The sequence below is a fragment of the Hippocampus guttulatus genome, chromosome 10, assembly GCF_054856545.1.
Source record: "Hippocampus guttulatus isolate MCC_2025c chromosome 10, RoL_Hgut_1.0, whole genome shotgun sequence".
Taxonomy (NCBI): Eukaryota; Metazoa; Chordata; class Actinopteri; order Syngnathiformes; family Syngnathidae; genus Hippocampus; species Hippocampus guttulatus.
Window position 1 is genome coordinate 7,077,276 of NC_141270.1, and position 16,982 is coordinate 7,094,257.

Genomic DNA, 16,982 nt, shown 5'->3' on the forward strand with positions numbered 1-16,982 from the left:
AAGCGCGGGATAAATGGCCACCCTGTGCCACTTGCAGTCTTTTTAGAAAAAGGAAAAAAAGAAATTGCCTGCGTGGCAGTTTTTTGTTGGATTCAGACTTGTAAAACTTCAGGGGCCGTTGGTGGAGGACGGATAGGTGGAGATCCGATCAGCTGAGTTGCTAGTTTAACAGGTAGGCATATGTTGGATGGGTAGAAAATGAGGTGGGAAAGCCTGGAGATGGATATAGATGGTTGATAGGGGGATGACGGGGTGGAAGATAGTTGCATAGAAATGTACTGGATGGGTAGTTGGATAAATGGGGAGTTTGATAGATGGGTAGATTAGTTAATGGGTACACAGTAGATAGATGGATATGTGCGACGGGTAGATGTAGAAAAGTAGTTCAATAGTCAACGATAACTAGATTGGTTGATGTGTAGCGAGACGGTTGTATTTGATTTTCAGCTTCACATGATTAGAATGTATTAAACCCATCATGTGTTTATTTTTGAGGAATGCACAAGAATATTGCATAGATTATGTGCAACCAATGTCCATATTCGAATTAAATAAATCCTAAGGACTTTTTTTTCCCAGTGTAAATCTTAGGGTAATTGATAGACGAGTAGCTTGATAGATGGATTGGCAGAAACAGTTTGCTGAACCCTTTCAGGGACAGCGGTTACTACAGTGGACAGCTCATCATGTTACCAGGTGACGGGGTGCATGAAAGAGTTAATTTAGGACGTTGGATTGGGAAAGAGTCGGGTTTTTGGATAGAATGGTATCGTGATAGTGGAAGTAGGATAAATAGCAACAAGGTAGCGTTGAATCAATGGGCAGGTGACGAGATGGATGCTTTTTGTCTCATGCCAATGAGCTGCAGCTCCAACCTCTACTGCGGGGCCAATGCTTGCTCATTCTTATTCTTATTGCCTCTGTGCCGCCCTCATTCCACTTCCCCATCTCGGCGTGTGTCCTTCCCTCTCCTCCCTCCTTTGCCCTATTTCTCTCACGTTTACCTCTCCCACTGACAAAACATCCATTTCTTCCCCCTTTGTGTCAATAGCGTTCTATTCATACGTAAGATCAACGCTCACATACGTTTCACCGAGTGATATTGTTAGCATGATGAGGTGCTAACTTCTCGACTATTTCCCGGGCACAGAAATCATCTTTTCAAGTCAGGATGTCTTTTGTATGACTGGATTGCAGCTCGTTTCGTTTCATTTTCCAGGGCGGCGAGCGAGGCTGCTCCGGTGGCAGCAATCTCACAAAAGGAGTCTGTCGAGTAATTGATAGGTGCCAACAGCGATGTGACAGATCAAGTCTAAAAAAAAAAAAAAAATCCTCCAGTATAACTGAATTGAATCGGAGTCACATCGCAATACTTGTTCCATGATGCTGGCTGAAAAGGGGATGATGACAGTGACAGGAAGTCTTTGAGAAACTGCAAAGCGGATGATATTTTTAACACTAACAATAATAATTATTATAATTTAAAAAGGACACCAAAATGGCTTTGTTTTGATGTGGGGGGGGGGGCTTAAATCTTTTAGCTCCACTGCCTCTCTCAAAGTGCTAAATATGTAATCAGCATCCTCATTGGCGCCATCTGGAACATTCTCCTCGCAGGTGCTCCTTCTGCTCGTCCTTTACAGATGCTCATAGTCGTGATCTAAGCGTGAACTAACTGTTGTTGCGCCTTTTAACGACTGCTCTCCGTGTTGCACTTTATCGCCGATGGAAGCTAATTTGGTTCCATGCGTATTCACGATGGATCCTTGAAGGGACTCAAATAAAGATTTCAACAGACAAACACTATACCCCCATAATTATTGGCATTATTTAGTTTATAAATGAATTCCTTTTTTTCTGAAATAATATAGAACCAAAAAAAGGGGTAAAATTGAAGTGGAATTTATTCAGTGGGGGTGGAGGGGATCCCAGATTAACCCTTTCATGCACCCTGTAACCTGATACCATGATAAGCCGCCACTGTAGTAACCGCTGTCCCTGAAAGGGTTAAGAAATAATTATTTTAATTTATTCAAATCAGCGGTGCCGCAATTACTAGCACCCCTGACGTTAATACTTTGTACAAACCCCGTTACGCCAACAAATCGGCACCTAATCTTCCCCAGCTTTGTGCTTCAAGAAGACAATCCTGTTTCAGAAGTCAACAAACAATTCCTTTCACTTCATGTTTGCTTGATGCTCTGACATGAACTGGCACCCGTGGGACCTTATCAAGACAGTTGTTTGCCTTTCCAAATCATGTCCAATCAACTCAGTTTACCAGCGGTGGACTTCGATTAAGCTTCAGAAACCTCTCAAAGATGATTAGTAAAAGCATGATACACCTGAGCTTAATTTTGAGCTTTGTGGCAAAGACTCACAATACTTGCAGTATGTACATGTGATTTCTTGGTGCTTAAAACAAAATAATGCTAACTTTTTTTTCACAATGCCATTATGGGCTGTTCTGTGTAGAATATTGACAATGCACTCACTCTGCGGGAACTTGGGTGGATTGTCGTTGACGTCGGTGAGTGTGATTTTGACCTCGGTTGTCCCCGACAGGCCGCCCATGTGGCCGCCCATGTCCTTGGCCTGGATCACCACGTCGTACTCCTGCCGGGCCTCGCGGTCCATGTTGGGCAGCGCCGTGCGGATGATTCCTGCAGGTGTGAAGGTAATCGATGCCTTTGAATGTCCACTTTCACAATCATAACGGTGATGATGTCATAATGGTCAATTTCACCTAGCGCCATGGGAATTGGTCGTCATGTTTTATGACCCAGGTGTTAAACTCAAGGCCCGGGGGCCAAATCCGTTCCGCCACATCATTTTATGTGGCCCGTGAAAGCAAATTATGTGTGTCAATTTATACAATCCTTGCTAAACTCCGTTTCGAAATGTCAAATTGTCATGTGTCATAAATAACATTGAGATTTTGCAATGATATTCTTACCCTGTTTACACTCATTTGAACAGTAATTGAACAAACTATTACAGTTGACTGATTACTAAACTAGTAATCCATTATTTTTTTTGTGTGTCTACAAGTAATAATATGATAAGATGATTAAACGTTTTTGTGGTTTCACTGTCATAATGGCCCTCCAAGGGAAGACGGAACTACAAAGTGGCCCGCAACAAAAATGAATTTGACAAAATCACACCCAAAAATTAAAAGGGGAAGTCGAGTAAAAAATGTTCCTTCCAATAATACACATCTTGGAAGATGAAGATTTTTTCCCTCTTCACTTCTCCTTTTAGGAACCTGTATTGCTTAAAAAAAACAAAAAAAAAAAAAAAAACAGGAAGTCAAGTATTTTGGTTCGAACAGCACTTGTTCAAACCGTTTCGTCGTACAGTAAATTCCATTCAATCAAAGTGTAGCGCACAGATGGACTATCGTTAATTGCCAAGTTTTTGAGTTGTCATCTCGGTATGTGGGTGAAACCCGATGACATATTTTGATGACTCACCATTAAAAAACACACCAAAAAAAACAAACAAAAAAACTAAGCTTTAAACATATCTGCTCCCGTGAAAGCTGAACAGACTTCTCTAAAAACAATCGTGATCAAATTTGAATCAGGAGTGAGACGGGACGGACCGTGTTGCCAAGCGATAAATTGCCAAGCGACTCGTTTCTTCCCTCTGGAGCGTGGGCGGAGCGTGGCAGCAAAGTTTGGTTTGAAGAGAGCGCGCCGAACCGAGGCAGACTCGGGGAAATGATCCCATCGCTACCAAATTTGAACCAGGTGTAGTGGACAGATGGACCACACTAAATCGCCAATCGTTTTGACTTTTCATGGTGGTTTGTGGGCGGAACATGGCTGACAAATTTGATTATTCACCATAAAAAAAAGGAAGCTCTATTAACTCTGCTCCTGTGATTATTCACACATACTTCTCTCGGGGATTTTTTTTTAAAATCCCAATTTAAACCAGGTACTAAACAGCTGGTCTGTGCTAAATTGCCAACCTAATAAGTTTTCTTCATGGCGTGTGGGCAGAGCATGGCAGCAAAATAAAAGACAAACCTTTTAGTATCTCGGCTTCCGTCGTATTTGAACAGACCTCTGCTAGAGAATGAATATAGTTGCCGCTAAATTTGCAATCGGTGGACGAGACAGATGGACAATCCTTAACGGCAAAGTTTTTGTGGTTCCACCATGATATGTCACCGGGATGAGTTGACAAATTCCAGCGATTCGTATGAGCTAAACTAGAATAACTTTTCCGAGGCAGTTCATCCGATCGCTACCTATTTGACACCAGGTGGACTCGACAGATAGACGACGCTAAATTGCCAAAGCGCAGCGTGGTGCCCAAGTTTGATGATTCGCCGTGAAAAGCTAAGGCCTAATTCCGTATTATTCGTTGCTTCTTTCACAGGACGGCGAATAAAGTTCGAGGATGATGAGTCTGCGGTATGCATGCGAAGAATCTGGATTATTCTACGGAGGTTTGCGCCGACTGCCAATCTGGTTGATGGCACGTTCCTACGGTGAGGAAGTGATTGCATGTTTGAGTCTTTGCGTGTTACCTCGGCAACCGGGCCGCAGCCGACTCATCCGGTTGCAATGTGTAATGTGCCCTCCAGAAATCATTCTTTTGACTTCGGAATCAATCAAGCTAAATAAACTGACTTATTATTTTTCTACATTTCAAACGCCGATAAGCTGGTGGTGTGTTTTGAAGTTTATGGTCACGATGGGTCACTAAGTGCGGGTGATTTTGTGTGTACGTGTGTGTGTGTGAGTGAGAGAGAGACAGCACGCAAAGCTGATAATCTCCAAACCAATTAGAAATGTGAGCTTTGGATGCGCGCCAGTCAAATGGCCGACACCGCTCTGATTAGCTAAGATTTACTCTGCGCAAATCCACCATCAAAACCCCGCCAACCGTCCGCCCTCCCCCCACTCGCACCGACTCGACGTTTCTGTGTGTGAAAGAAGCAGTTCATTTCTACTCTGTGTGGACCCCCCCCCCCCCCCCCCCCCACACACATCCTTCCGTTATCACCTCGTGCTGTCCAAATGTCAGGCCAGGACTCAGTAACCGCCGAACTGAACATGCGGCTCTTTTTTTTTGACCGCTTTTGAGTCCACGTGCCGCTGACTTTTTATATCATGGTCATCGTATTTATTTATTTATTTTTGTGAAGGCCTGCGTTTCTTTTTTACGGGGCAGCATTGGGATACGGTGCTGTTTGCAATTAAAACGACGACCCTGTAGGATAACATTGAGCAAATCAGGCGTAAAGGTTCCGTACTCAGAACTGAACTGGAAATTGAGCATTCTGGGGTTTGGACATTGATGAAATTCCTCTAAGGGAATTCGACCAAGTGGTTTCCAATTGAAAGCCTATCCCGAGAGATGGTGACACTAATTGTCAAGGTTTACACGATCTCATGTGGTTTGAGCATGGCACCCAAGTTTTTCTTTTTTTTATTAAATCATTTGGAGGATTCCCGACAATGAAAACTTAGAAGTGGTCATTGAAAGTTAGAAAAACGCCTCTGACACCAGACATGCAATTGGTGGACATGTCGATTATAACAGGAAGCACCAAAAATGGTCAAGGACCAATGCCAAAAAGTGAACAAAAAGTATGCCATTTTAGTTTGAGGCAACCATTTTGACTGAATGCCAGGGCTTGTACATTTGTTACATTGGTGGAGGCTTGGGGTTGGGAGGTGGTGGTGGGGTGGGAAATTGGGTGGACAAGCCTATCATTACAGGGCTCACCAAAAAATAAATAAAAATCTCAAAGGACCGATGACCAAAAAAAGAACAAAAAGTCTGTCGCTTTTGTTTGCAGCAACCAATTTGGCTGAATTCCAAGGCTCCTACTTTTAGAAGGGGATTCATCAAAATCGGCCCCAGTGGGAAGTGAAGTAGGTACAGGAGACAAATGGGCAGATCGTGTACCGAATATTGCGGTCGGTTGCGTGTCTGCCTGTGAGTGTGTATGTACAGTATGTCGTGCTTGTTGGTCACCTGTCTGAGGCTCCACGGAGAAGTACGGCTGTCCCTGCAGGATGCTGTACACCAATCGGGCGCTGTTTCCATACGTGGGATCATCTGCATCGGTAGCCGTTACCTGCATCACCGACGTGCCTGCCAAACACAAACACGGTGCACTTCATTCAGCTCCAAAAATAAATAAATAAAAAAAGCAGCGCTTGGGCATGTTTGCATGGCGAGCACGTCCATCGACGCGCAGCAAGGAGACCGCTCGGCTGCATTTGTCAGTCCGCATGCTGCCGTTAGCGCATCACTGCTACGCGGCCCGTCTGCGGTGTTCAGTCGTCACCAAGAAATCAAAGCATTTGGATTCCAAGCAGAGAGGACATGACAACGGGGACTTGAAACCTTACTTTGAAATCCTAATTTGAAACCTTAACCCAGACTTGAAGCCCTCGCGTGAAGCCCTAAATTTAGTTTGAAAGCCTTTCCATGACTTGAAACTATTCAACTGGCTTGAAATCCGACTCTGAACCCCTGAATTAAAGCCCAAACCCTGATTTGAAGCCGTAATTTGAAACCATAACCACGGCTGTAAGCCTGATATTTAAAACCTTAATCTTAGTTTGAAAGTAAACCGTGAATTGAACCGCTAATTTAAAACTACCTCTGTTTAAAACTTTACTTTGAAATTCTCACACCTCACCCCTTTTTGAAAACTTCACTTTTGAAACGCTAATGTAAAGCTGGAAGCTTGGTTTGAAAGGAAACCCCGTCTTAAAACCTTACTTTGAAACAGGAATTGAAAGCCCAAACACTACCTTGATTCCCAACACTAACACCCTGAATTAACGCCATAATCCTGACTCCACACCCGAATTTAGAAACCTAACCCTGGCCAAAAAAAAAATCTACTTTCAAATCCTCATTTAAAACCCTAATCCATATTTAAATCTATACAGTATTTTCAAATCCCAATTACAAACTCTAACCTTGGCTTGAAACCCTATTTTTGAAACCCTAATTTAAAACCCAAACCTTGTTTTGAAACCCATACTTGAAGTGTGACTTTAAATCCGTTACCGTTGTGTGAAACCCTTACTCAGACTTGAAACACTACCTTGAACCCTTCACCTGAGATTCAAAATCTGGTTTTGAACCCAAGTTTAAAATCCTCACTCTCGTATAAACCCCCAACTGAAACCTTAATTTGAAAACCTGGCATGAAAGAGTTGCTTTAAACCCGAGGAGTTGCTTTAAACCCAAATGCAAACCTAACAGGCTTGAAACCCTACTTTTAACCATTTTGGGGACAGCGGCGACTGCAGTGGACAGCGTATCATGTTTTCAGGTTACAGGATGCATGAAAGGGTTAAACAGCAACCTTGTCTTTAAAATGCCCTCACTTCCTGCTCATGCCTGATCTCGAGCGTTCAAGTTTCACATGGTCGGACGATCTTGGAATGCAATCGCTCAAATGTCCTCTCCGAGCGTCTTTCTTTGGAATGGCCGCCCACAATTTCAACGGCGTTAAGAGTCTCCGCGACCACAACCAATCAGGGCCGGGGAGTCTATCAATATCGGAAGCTCTTAGTCAGGAGAGCCGCAGGAGCTTGTCGGGAGTTAGATTCCTTTTAATGTACGGGCTAATGGTGCGGTTGTGTAGTCGACGTTTCCTGTGCTCAGCTTTCCGTGACAATCGATCATTCTGAAGAATGACCATGATTAGCTGCGGCAAGGACTTCATTAACACGCGCCAGTCACTTGCTAACTTTCGGACAATGACTTTTGGACTCATTTGACTTGACTGAGGAAGTCTTTGCTTTTCATTTGAAAGGTCGGGATAAAGACAAAAAAAAAAAAACTACAGACTTAACCCTTTCAGGGACAGCGGTTACCACAGTGGACAGCGTATCATGTTATCAGGTTTCAGGCTGCATGGTTTAATTGTCATGTTTCCCATGACGAAATACTGTAGTACCTTCTATTGATAAAATCACAGTGCAGTAAAACGTCAATAAAAGTACCCAAAATGAATGGAATACACAAGGTCTTTTACATTCATAACAGTGGACAGACAATAGGACTGTCACAATCGAATATCGGGGAGAAAAAAAATTCTCTGAAAGTGCATCTTTTTTTCCCCCGATTACTCTGTATGAACCAATTATCTGACTATGTATTTTGGATTGGTTTTTTTTTATTAAAAAAAAAACAGCAACAATTAAGCAACACCACCATTAATGGTGTATTCACCAAGAATTCTTAAACTGATTCGGTCACTGCAGATTTTACGAATGTCTTACTTTGATTAAAAACAAAAATAATCGGTGTGCTTTCATGGAGGACTCCAGAAATCTGAGAATTTTTTCCGTTGAGAAGTTGAAGTTCGAGGATTTGGGCAATTACAAGTCAAACAATGGTTCAGCGGATTTGGACAATCGTAAGTTCCACATTGGTTCTAAGCGATTGCCGGGTACTCGATTTTTAAAATGTCCATCGATTAATTTGATGATCGATTAATGGTAGACTACTGCCTTCATATAGTTAACCGTTACGATCACAAGACAGTTACAACTGCAAATATACGATCCTTCGCAGGCTCAGCCAACTACAATCCTTGACAGTCGGTACCACAATTTATTCCGATCACGAGTTGGGCTGCCACGATTAGATGAACTCGATATTTGACGATATTTACAGTCAATCAGCCAACCGCCGAATTGACACCCTTCAGCAGGAGTCGAAAGTCGACTGACGAGAGTGAGTCACGTTAAGAGAAAAAAGTACAACAAAAAACGAGCGATAAGGAGCATCGTGGTAAGCAGCTAGCTCAAGTTTCGTTTTGCGCTGAAATCAGATGCCATATTGTTTATTGAAAAGTCCAGCGATTAAAAATACAGCAGCCCTCCCGCAAGCACAATGGTGAACAATTCCGGCCACATCCGGCTGTGTCGGCCTGTTACTCACCAACGTTGGACATCTCGGGCACCCTGGCGTAGTAGGGCCCGTGCAGGAACTCCGGCGGATTGTCGTTGATGTCCTGAACCTTGACGATGAACTCGGAGGGCGGCTCCAGAGGTTTGTTGGTGTCTCGGGCAACCGCCTGCGCCGTCAGCGTGTACTGAGCCTGCTCCTCGCGGTCCAGCGTCTTGGTGGCGTGGATGTTGCCCGTCTTGTCGTCGATGACGAAGATGGTTCCCGCGCCCTCGCCCGACAGGATGTACTTGATGTTGCCGTTGCCCGAGTCCACGTCGGAGTGGAGCTGCGTGGAGGCGGAAAGCGACCAAAAAAAATGTCACGCTTCAAGTTAGGAGATGACATACTGAATGAATTTTAAATAACTACATTCAATATCAAGAATGAGAATGTTGAAAAAGGAGCAGCGATTATTTTATGGCTGAAATAAACATAGAGAAATATGTATTTTTTTTAAAATACACATTTAAATAGTTTTATTGGAGCCAAGCCCTTTTCTGGATGATGGACAACCGTTTTTTTTTCTTTCTGTATTGCTAATAAGCGAGAGATTTAAATGGCTGTCATCCAACAAGTGATAAATATCCTCGATTCAATTAAACTCTTGTTCGTCTTTTCCAAGCGCCCAAGTGTGAAATATGACGCTCGCCACATGTCATCTCACTCGTTGCCGTTTTGATTGATTCTGTTGTTGTTGTTGTTGTTGCTGTTGTTGAGACGCGGTGCCACCAATCACTCACAACTCCCCCATCTTGACGAGGAAAAGAGGCTCTCGGTTAAGGCCAGCTTAACCCCTCAAGGGAATAACAAAACAATCAAATGAAGTAAGGAAGTCATTTGAAAGAATGTAAATATAGAATGAAATACGTTATTTTAAGAATCATTATAAGAACAATAACAATTAAAATGACGATTATTTTTGTTGCACGTGTTTCAGCCAGATGTTTGCACTTAGACCACCTTACACCAAAGTTTTAGTTTTTTTTCCAACCACAATATTTTTCTTCTCTTTCGTGCAACTGGTACCATCCAATTTACAAAAGAGAAGATTCTGACTGTACCTCCGTTGTGGATTAAAAATGAATAAATGCAATACTCGACACGGATCCAAGTACTAAAATCCCTCTACCTGTATATGGCAAAATTCAAACATCCGAGGAAAATCAAATACCCAGAAGAAGAAATGATTGCCTTGTAAATCACCACAACATAAATCCCCGGTTTTTACCTCAGCCATAAAAATTGAAATCAATGATGAGAATGGATTTTGCATCCCCCGCCCGTCACACCTTGTTGTCGGCGGCTCAACTCACCCTTCCTACCAGAACTGGATCTGGTCCGGTGTACTCCTCAATGACAAAGAACTGATTCCAGACCCAACCTCTTTTGGACCTGTGCAGCACTTGACCCTCCTTGCCCACCCGGGGCCGGTGTCTGTGCATTGACGTGTGACCTGCGTACGAGCACGAACATTGCATTGAGTCTCCCATGTAATCACAACAACATACAAGGTTTTATTTTCTGAGTGTCTTTTTTTTTTTCTTCCCAATTGGGATTAGCGCCAAGGTGTGTGTGTGTGTGTGGGATGCGGGAAAGCACGCCAGTGGAAATCCCACTTGGAAATCAGAGTGAGAAAGTATGTGTGGGCGGTGCTCTTCATAACCTAATGTCGCCTCTCGTGTTTTAATGACAAAACAAAGGGAAAGTACCCCTATTGAAGCCGCAAACGTATCATTTTAATTGCGACATTTAGCTATTTAAGCTTCATCCAATGTTTTCTTGGCATCTCGAAAGTTGACAGCGACACAACGGCCGAGCTCAAGTCACCGATCGAATTATGAACCCTTTGAGGTACAGCGGATACTACGGTGGACAGTTGGTCATGTTATCAGGTTACAAGGTGCATGAAAGGGTGAGGAGGCCTAATCTGACAATTCCCACCTGCATGTCTGTGTCTGTGGGAGCGGTGACCCAGGGAGTCGTGTCCTCTCCGGCTCGCCGTTGCCAGACTACAAAGGGCGCAGAGTCCCGCTAAAACCAGCAACACCCTCAGCAGCATCATCATCGTCAAATCCGACCTCCTCTCGCTCTCTCTCTCTTTCTCTCTCTTTCTCTCTTTGGTTCCTCTCAGTGGAGCTCAGCCCCCAATGAGGTGACTTCCTGTTTGGCAAGGGGAATGCTCTGAGTGTGATTTCACGTATCGCCAATCTTCTTTGACTTCTCCTCCAATATCCTCCAAGCCTGGAAGCAAACAAAATGTTGATATTATTGATGATGCTCAGAAAAAAGGAAGCTTTCCGCCTGACGTTCAGCAGTCTTGTTACGCAACTCGCCTTTAATTATCCAGTCAAGGCCATCTGTAAATTTAGCCGCTTAGTTTTTAGTAGTTGGACAGAGATGAGTCCACTCTCGTGGGAAACACGATGTCGCTCTCTGTTGACATGTTCTCTTATTTAAAAAGACCATCAATCGCCGTGCAAGAAACAAAATGACGGGATGAAGAACGTGAATGTCAGTGCTACAAAGAGAAAAGCCAGCAGCCCCCCCTCCAAACCCCAGTGACAGTTCTTTTAATTTTAAATAATAGTCAAAAAGAAAGTAGCATCTTATGTAGGGAGGAGTGAAAAGCCAAACTGAAAAGAAAAAAAAAATGGAGAATTGTTTTTTTTGGGGGGGGGGGCATTCATGGTTCAAGGTAAAGATTTCTCATTTTGGTTTTACAAACTGTTGAAATTTGAGAAAAAATGTCCTTGCATACTATGCCATTAGTAGAAATTTAACAAGAAAAAGTAATATGAAAAATTCCCTTTATACTCATTGAGATTCAGATTTTTTTGGGGGGTAGGGCAAAGGTAAATCCAATTTTTTACTTGCAATATGTTATGTTCAAATTAAAATGCAACTACAACTAACATTGCTTCGCAGTTAAGTGCTACAGCACTAGCTGTCGCTTTGGCATGCACCTTTTAGCCATGGTCGCCATTTTTCAAAAGTGTGAGGAGCCATTCTCTTGAATAACCTGTAATTCTATCTGGAGACAATAGAGAGCGCTACACCAATTAGAGTCAGATGTATGATTGGCTGCTGGTCAGGTGACAACAAGGAAGTGATTATGGAGCCAACAGGAGCAGCCATCATGAAACTTGTGTTCAGTTTTTAAACCACATTCGAAGCCACGGAAATGGAATAAGATGAAGTTAAAGATGAAACTTGATGATGGATTGCATCGCTGGCCACGCCGTGTACTCCAGTGATTTTGTCAGGTAATTTAAAAAGCAGAAGTTCTGACAAGAGGTGAGGGCTGTGTAAGACACAAACGGGCCACACCCAAGCACAAGGACAATTGAAAATTGCTTGATGACTTTGACATCAATGCTGACAGATTCCACTTCAAAGTGAGGGTACAGAGCAGATGACTTCTCATTAGAGAGAGTGACACTTTGAAAATGGAGGAATTTGTTTTGGGCCAAAGACAAGTCATGTAATGTGCTGTAACCCAAGGAAAATGTGATATGGCTCTAACATGGTGGCGGAAGGAAGTAGCGATTCTCGGGATAGTGTTATCGTGTCTTTCATGGATGACACGCTGTTTCGTCATCAAAGCCTTAAATCAGGAGCGGGTGTAGCTGACTGCCTGACAGTCATGCTGTCAATGCAGACTGTGATAAAATCCAGCAAAATGTTCACTTCAAGGTTGTACAAATTAGTTATACTTCTGTAAATCCATTTTGAATAGTTTTAAGGCAACTTTGGCGTCCATATGTGCCCTTGATGTTCAATAACTCTCCCTGAGAAACTTTCTCTCCATTGGAATTTTTTGGGTCATTTCACTGGCCCCCGCTTGGTCACATGACCAGCCAAGCAGGAAGCACTGACAATTAATCGCACCCGGGCTCATCCAGTGGCTAACACCCACACTTCCGGGGTGAGAGGACGCTGGCGTGTATGTCGCCGCTTCTCACTCCAAACTTTTCCAAAACTTTTCAGATATTTCTTCTGATTTTTCTTTTGCCCTTCTGTTTTTGGACTGTTTGGACTGTGATTGATGTAACAAATCATAGCTTCACCCGATCAATCAAACCCCAAATCGTAACTTAGTCCACGGGCTAACGCCGGTAGCTTAAACTTACCGGCTGTCACCGCACCGGCCTTTCTCCCTCGTCATGGGGCGGCACAACTTCGCCGCCTTTGGGTTATTTCTGATACTTCTGACGTTCTGCCATCATCCAGTGACAGGACTACTCCACTATTCTGTCGCGGATCTTCTCCGGATCCGGAGGATTGCACCGGAGCCTCCACCGCCGGAACTGCACCATCATCCTGACATCGCTCGCCTGCCTCGACGTCGCTACATTCACCGCGGGTCGCGTAGACATGTTGACTACAAAAATCCTGGCTCAATCAACTCGACCTGGTCCACTTCTCGACGTCCTCCCAGAAACCGCGGCCGCAACACCAACTACTATGCAGTAGCCCGCCTGGCTAGGTCGGCTAACAGCACTGCCGCCATCAAACATGACACCTCCGCTGTCAACTTTGGACTGCTGAACATCCGCTCACTTACAAACAAGGGTCACCTCATTCAAGACGTCCTCGCCGAACGCAAACTTGACTTCCTCGTTTTAACAGAAACCTGGCAACAAACAAACGACTTCGCTTCTCTGAATGACTCCACTCCTCCCGGCTTTGTTTACATCTGCCGTCCCCGTGGCAACGGCCGTGGAGGAGGCCTCGCGGTAATCCACCGCGAGAAGTGGAAAGTCTTACCAGTCTCCGTTCCTGCATCAAGCTCTTTTGAATGCATGGTGTTTAAACTCCCTGGACCCACGCCAACCATCATTGCCACAGTTTATCGCCCCCCGAAGCCACATAGCGATTTCATCAATGAATTTTCCAGTTTAATCACACACTTATCCACTCTCTCGCCAAATTTAATTTTGCTGGGAGATTTTAATATTCACATGGACAACCCTGACCTGCCACTCACAAGAGACTTCACATCCTACCTGGAGAGCCTCGCGATACACTGTCTTACTGACTTCCCCACCCACATCAAAGGCCACACATTGGACTTGGTTTGCTGCTCTGGCTTCTCCCCCTCCAAGCCCACTGCTGATGTTTTTCCTGAAACCGATCATTTCCTCCTCACTTTTAACATCGTACTCCGTCTCTCTACAATCAAAACCTCCCGCCTCATTTCTTTTCGTAATACCAAAAATATCAACATTGACACCTTCTGCTCCATTATCGACCGTTCCCCGCCCCCAGACGCCCTTTCAAACCCGGATGACCTCACCGCTCACTACAATGCCTGCCTCACAAATATTCTAAATTCTCTCGCCCCCCTGAAGACCAGGACTGCTTCATTCTCTACATCTGCCCCCTGGTTTACACCCGCTCTTAGAGCATTGAAATCAAAAAACCGCCAACTTGAGCGACTCTATAAGAAAACCGGTCTCACCATCCATAAGGACATGTACACTACCCATATCACTAAATACAAGGACCAAATTGCACAAACCAAATCCAGCTACTACTCCGGCCTCATCCTCTCCAACGAAGGAAATTCAAGAACTCTCTTCTCCGTCATGAACAAAATCCTCCGGCCACCAAACTCTCTCCCCCTCCACCTGTACTCCACAGCAACCTGCAACTCCATAATGGAACACTTCAATCACAAAATCCTTAAGATCCATCACCAACTCCATCAAAACCTGCCTGCTCCCCCCCCATCTGAACCTTCTTCTCCTTGTCATCTCTTCTCCAGTTTTGTTCCACCAACGACTGCTGAATTATCCAACCTCATACTCAAATCCAAGCCCACCACTTGCCAGCTTGATCCCCTCCCTTCATCCCTTGTTAAATCCTGCCTTCCTTCTGTGCTTCCTCTCATATCTGCTATTATCCACTCCTCACTCTCTTCTGGTATTGTCCCATCACTCCTCAAAACTGCTGCTATCATCCCCACACTGAAAAAACATGGCTCTGACCCCAACAACTTTGATAACCTCCGCCCCATCTCCAACCTTCCATTTATCTCGAAAATCCTTGAAAAAACTGTTGCTGCTCAACTCCACTCCCACCTGTCCCTTCACTCTCTCTATGAACCCTTTCAGTCCGGTTTCCGCCCCCGCCACAGCACAGAGACTGCCCTAATCCGTATTGTGAATGATCTCCTCATAGCATCTGATTCCGGTTTAGTATCCATCCTCATCCTCTTAGACTTGAGCGCTGCCTTTGACACAATCTCTCACCCTATCCTCCTCAATAGACTCTCCTCCATTGGTCTCTCCCACACTCCCCTCAGTTGGTTCCACTCCTACCTCACTGGCCGCACTCAGTTTGTCCAGCTCAAATCCTTCACCTCAAAGCCCTCCCCAGTCACCACAGGTGTACCACAGGGATCTGTCCTAGGTCCCCTTCTCTTCATCATCTACCTCCTGCCTCTTGGCCATATCCTCCGCAAATTTAATATCCACTTTCACTGCTTTGCTGATGACACCCAGCTCTACCTCTCCTGCAAGCCAAACTCCATACTCCCACCCCCCTCCCTCACCTCTTGCCTCTCCGAACTCAAAACATGGTTCACAACAAACTTTCTTAAATTAAATACTAATAAAACGGAAGTCCTCCTTCTTGGCACCAAATCCACTTTATCCAAAGTAAACAGTTTTTCCTTCAACATTGACAGCTCCCTAGTGTCCCCCTCCCCCCAGGTTAAGAGTCTGGGTGTCATCCTGGATAGCATGCTCACCTTCCACTCGCATATCAACACCATCACCCGCACTGCTTATTTCCACCTCCGCAATATTACCAGACTTCGCCCTTCCCTCACCCCCCGCACCACTGCTATTCTTGTCCACAGTCTTGTCACATCCCGCCTTGATTACTGCAACGCTCTCCTCTTCGGCCTACCTCAAAAGTCCCTTCATAAAATCCAGCTGGTCCAAAACGCCTCTGCTCGCATCATCACAAAAACATCTTCCCAGCAGCACATCACCCCCGTTCTCCAACAGCTTCACTGGCTCCCTGTTCAACATCGCATAAATTACAAACTGCTTCTATATACATATATGGCCATCCACAACCTGGCCCCTCCTTACCTATCCGACCTTCTCCAGGTGCATATCCCCTCTCGCTCCCTCAGATCCTCGTCCTCCCTCCGCCTGTCAGTGCCCCCTGCCCGACTGAGCACCATGGGAGCCAGAGCCTTCAGTCACGCTGCTCCAAAGCTCTGGAACAACCTACCTCCGGACCTCCAAAACTGCACACCTCTTTCCACTTTCAAGTCCCGTCTAAAAACACACCTGTTCAGGATTGCCTACAACACATAGCTCTTCCATTTCCTATGTTTTTATGATTTTATGATTTTATGTCCTGTTTTTATATAATATCTCGTTTACTAATTTTTACATTGTATTTTCTTATTGTCTGTACAGTGTCCTTGGGTGGCATGAAAGGCGCTTTTAAATAAAATGCATTATTATTATTATTATTATTATTAATTATACCTGACACTTGATTGATGGGACTTGTTGGAAAAGTGTGTTTTTGGGCGGAATAACCTTGAAAGCAAGATGAAAAGTGGCAAAAACTTAACAAACTAAATTTAATACCAATTTTCAAGCTTTTGTGTGCACCGACTAGGAAGGCCAATCCATTTGGATTCACTTACTAAATAATATGCAAGTTTAACTGATAGATTTTTATACATATGTTTACATGCGAGCCACTGAAAATGTTTGAAGTCTTAAAGTATTCATGCTATGCTGAAAAAACCCCCCAAAAGGATGATATCACTGATATTAAAGTTGGAATCCTACAAGAAAAAATGCAAACACTGAAAGAGTAAAGGAGTAGAAAATGAACCTTTTAGGAATTAAAAATTTTTTTTTGGGGGGGCTGGGGTTTAAAAAAAATGACTAGAATAAAGTTTCATTTTAATTTTCAAAACAAACTTTATTTCCCACCAAAATAACTGACTAACTAAACAAAACTCTCCATGAAATTATATATTTTCCGCACGATAAGGCGCT

General features: G+C 44.1%; 1 protein-coding gene across 2 annotated transcripts in view; it reads right to left on the bottom strand.

The window, feature by feature from the left end:
- The window catches only part of cdh11 (cadherin 11, type 2, OB-cadherin (osteoblast)), a 75,143-nt gene that overhangs the window by 13,782 nt on the left and 44,379 nt on the right, over positions 1-16,982 (bottom strand). For both annotated transcript variants that reach the window (XM_086122264.1, XM_086122263.1), the window contains 5 exons: positions 10,888-11,187; positions 10,260-10,399; positions 8,938-9,232; positions 6,001-6,120; positions 2,496-2,663 (listed from right to left, as the gene is read on the bottom strand). In XM_086122264.1, the coding sequence (XP_085978390.1) occupies positions 2,496-2,663; positions 6,001-6,120; positions 8,938-9,232; positions 10,260-10,399; positions 10,888-11,011 (847 nt within the window). In that variant the 5' untranslated portion in view covers positions 11,012-11,187. The remainder of the gene's footprint in view (positions 1-2,495; positions 2,664-6,000; positions 6,121-8,937; positions 9,233-10,259; positions 10,400-10,887; positions 11,188-16,982) is intronic.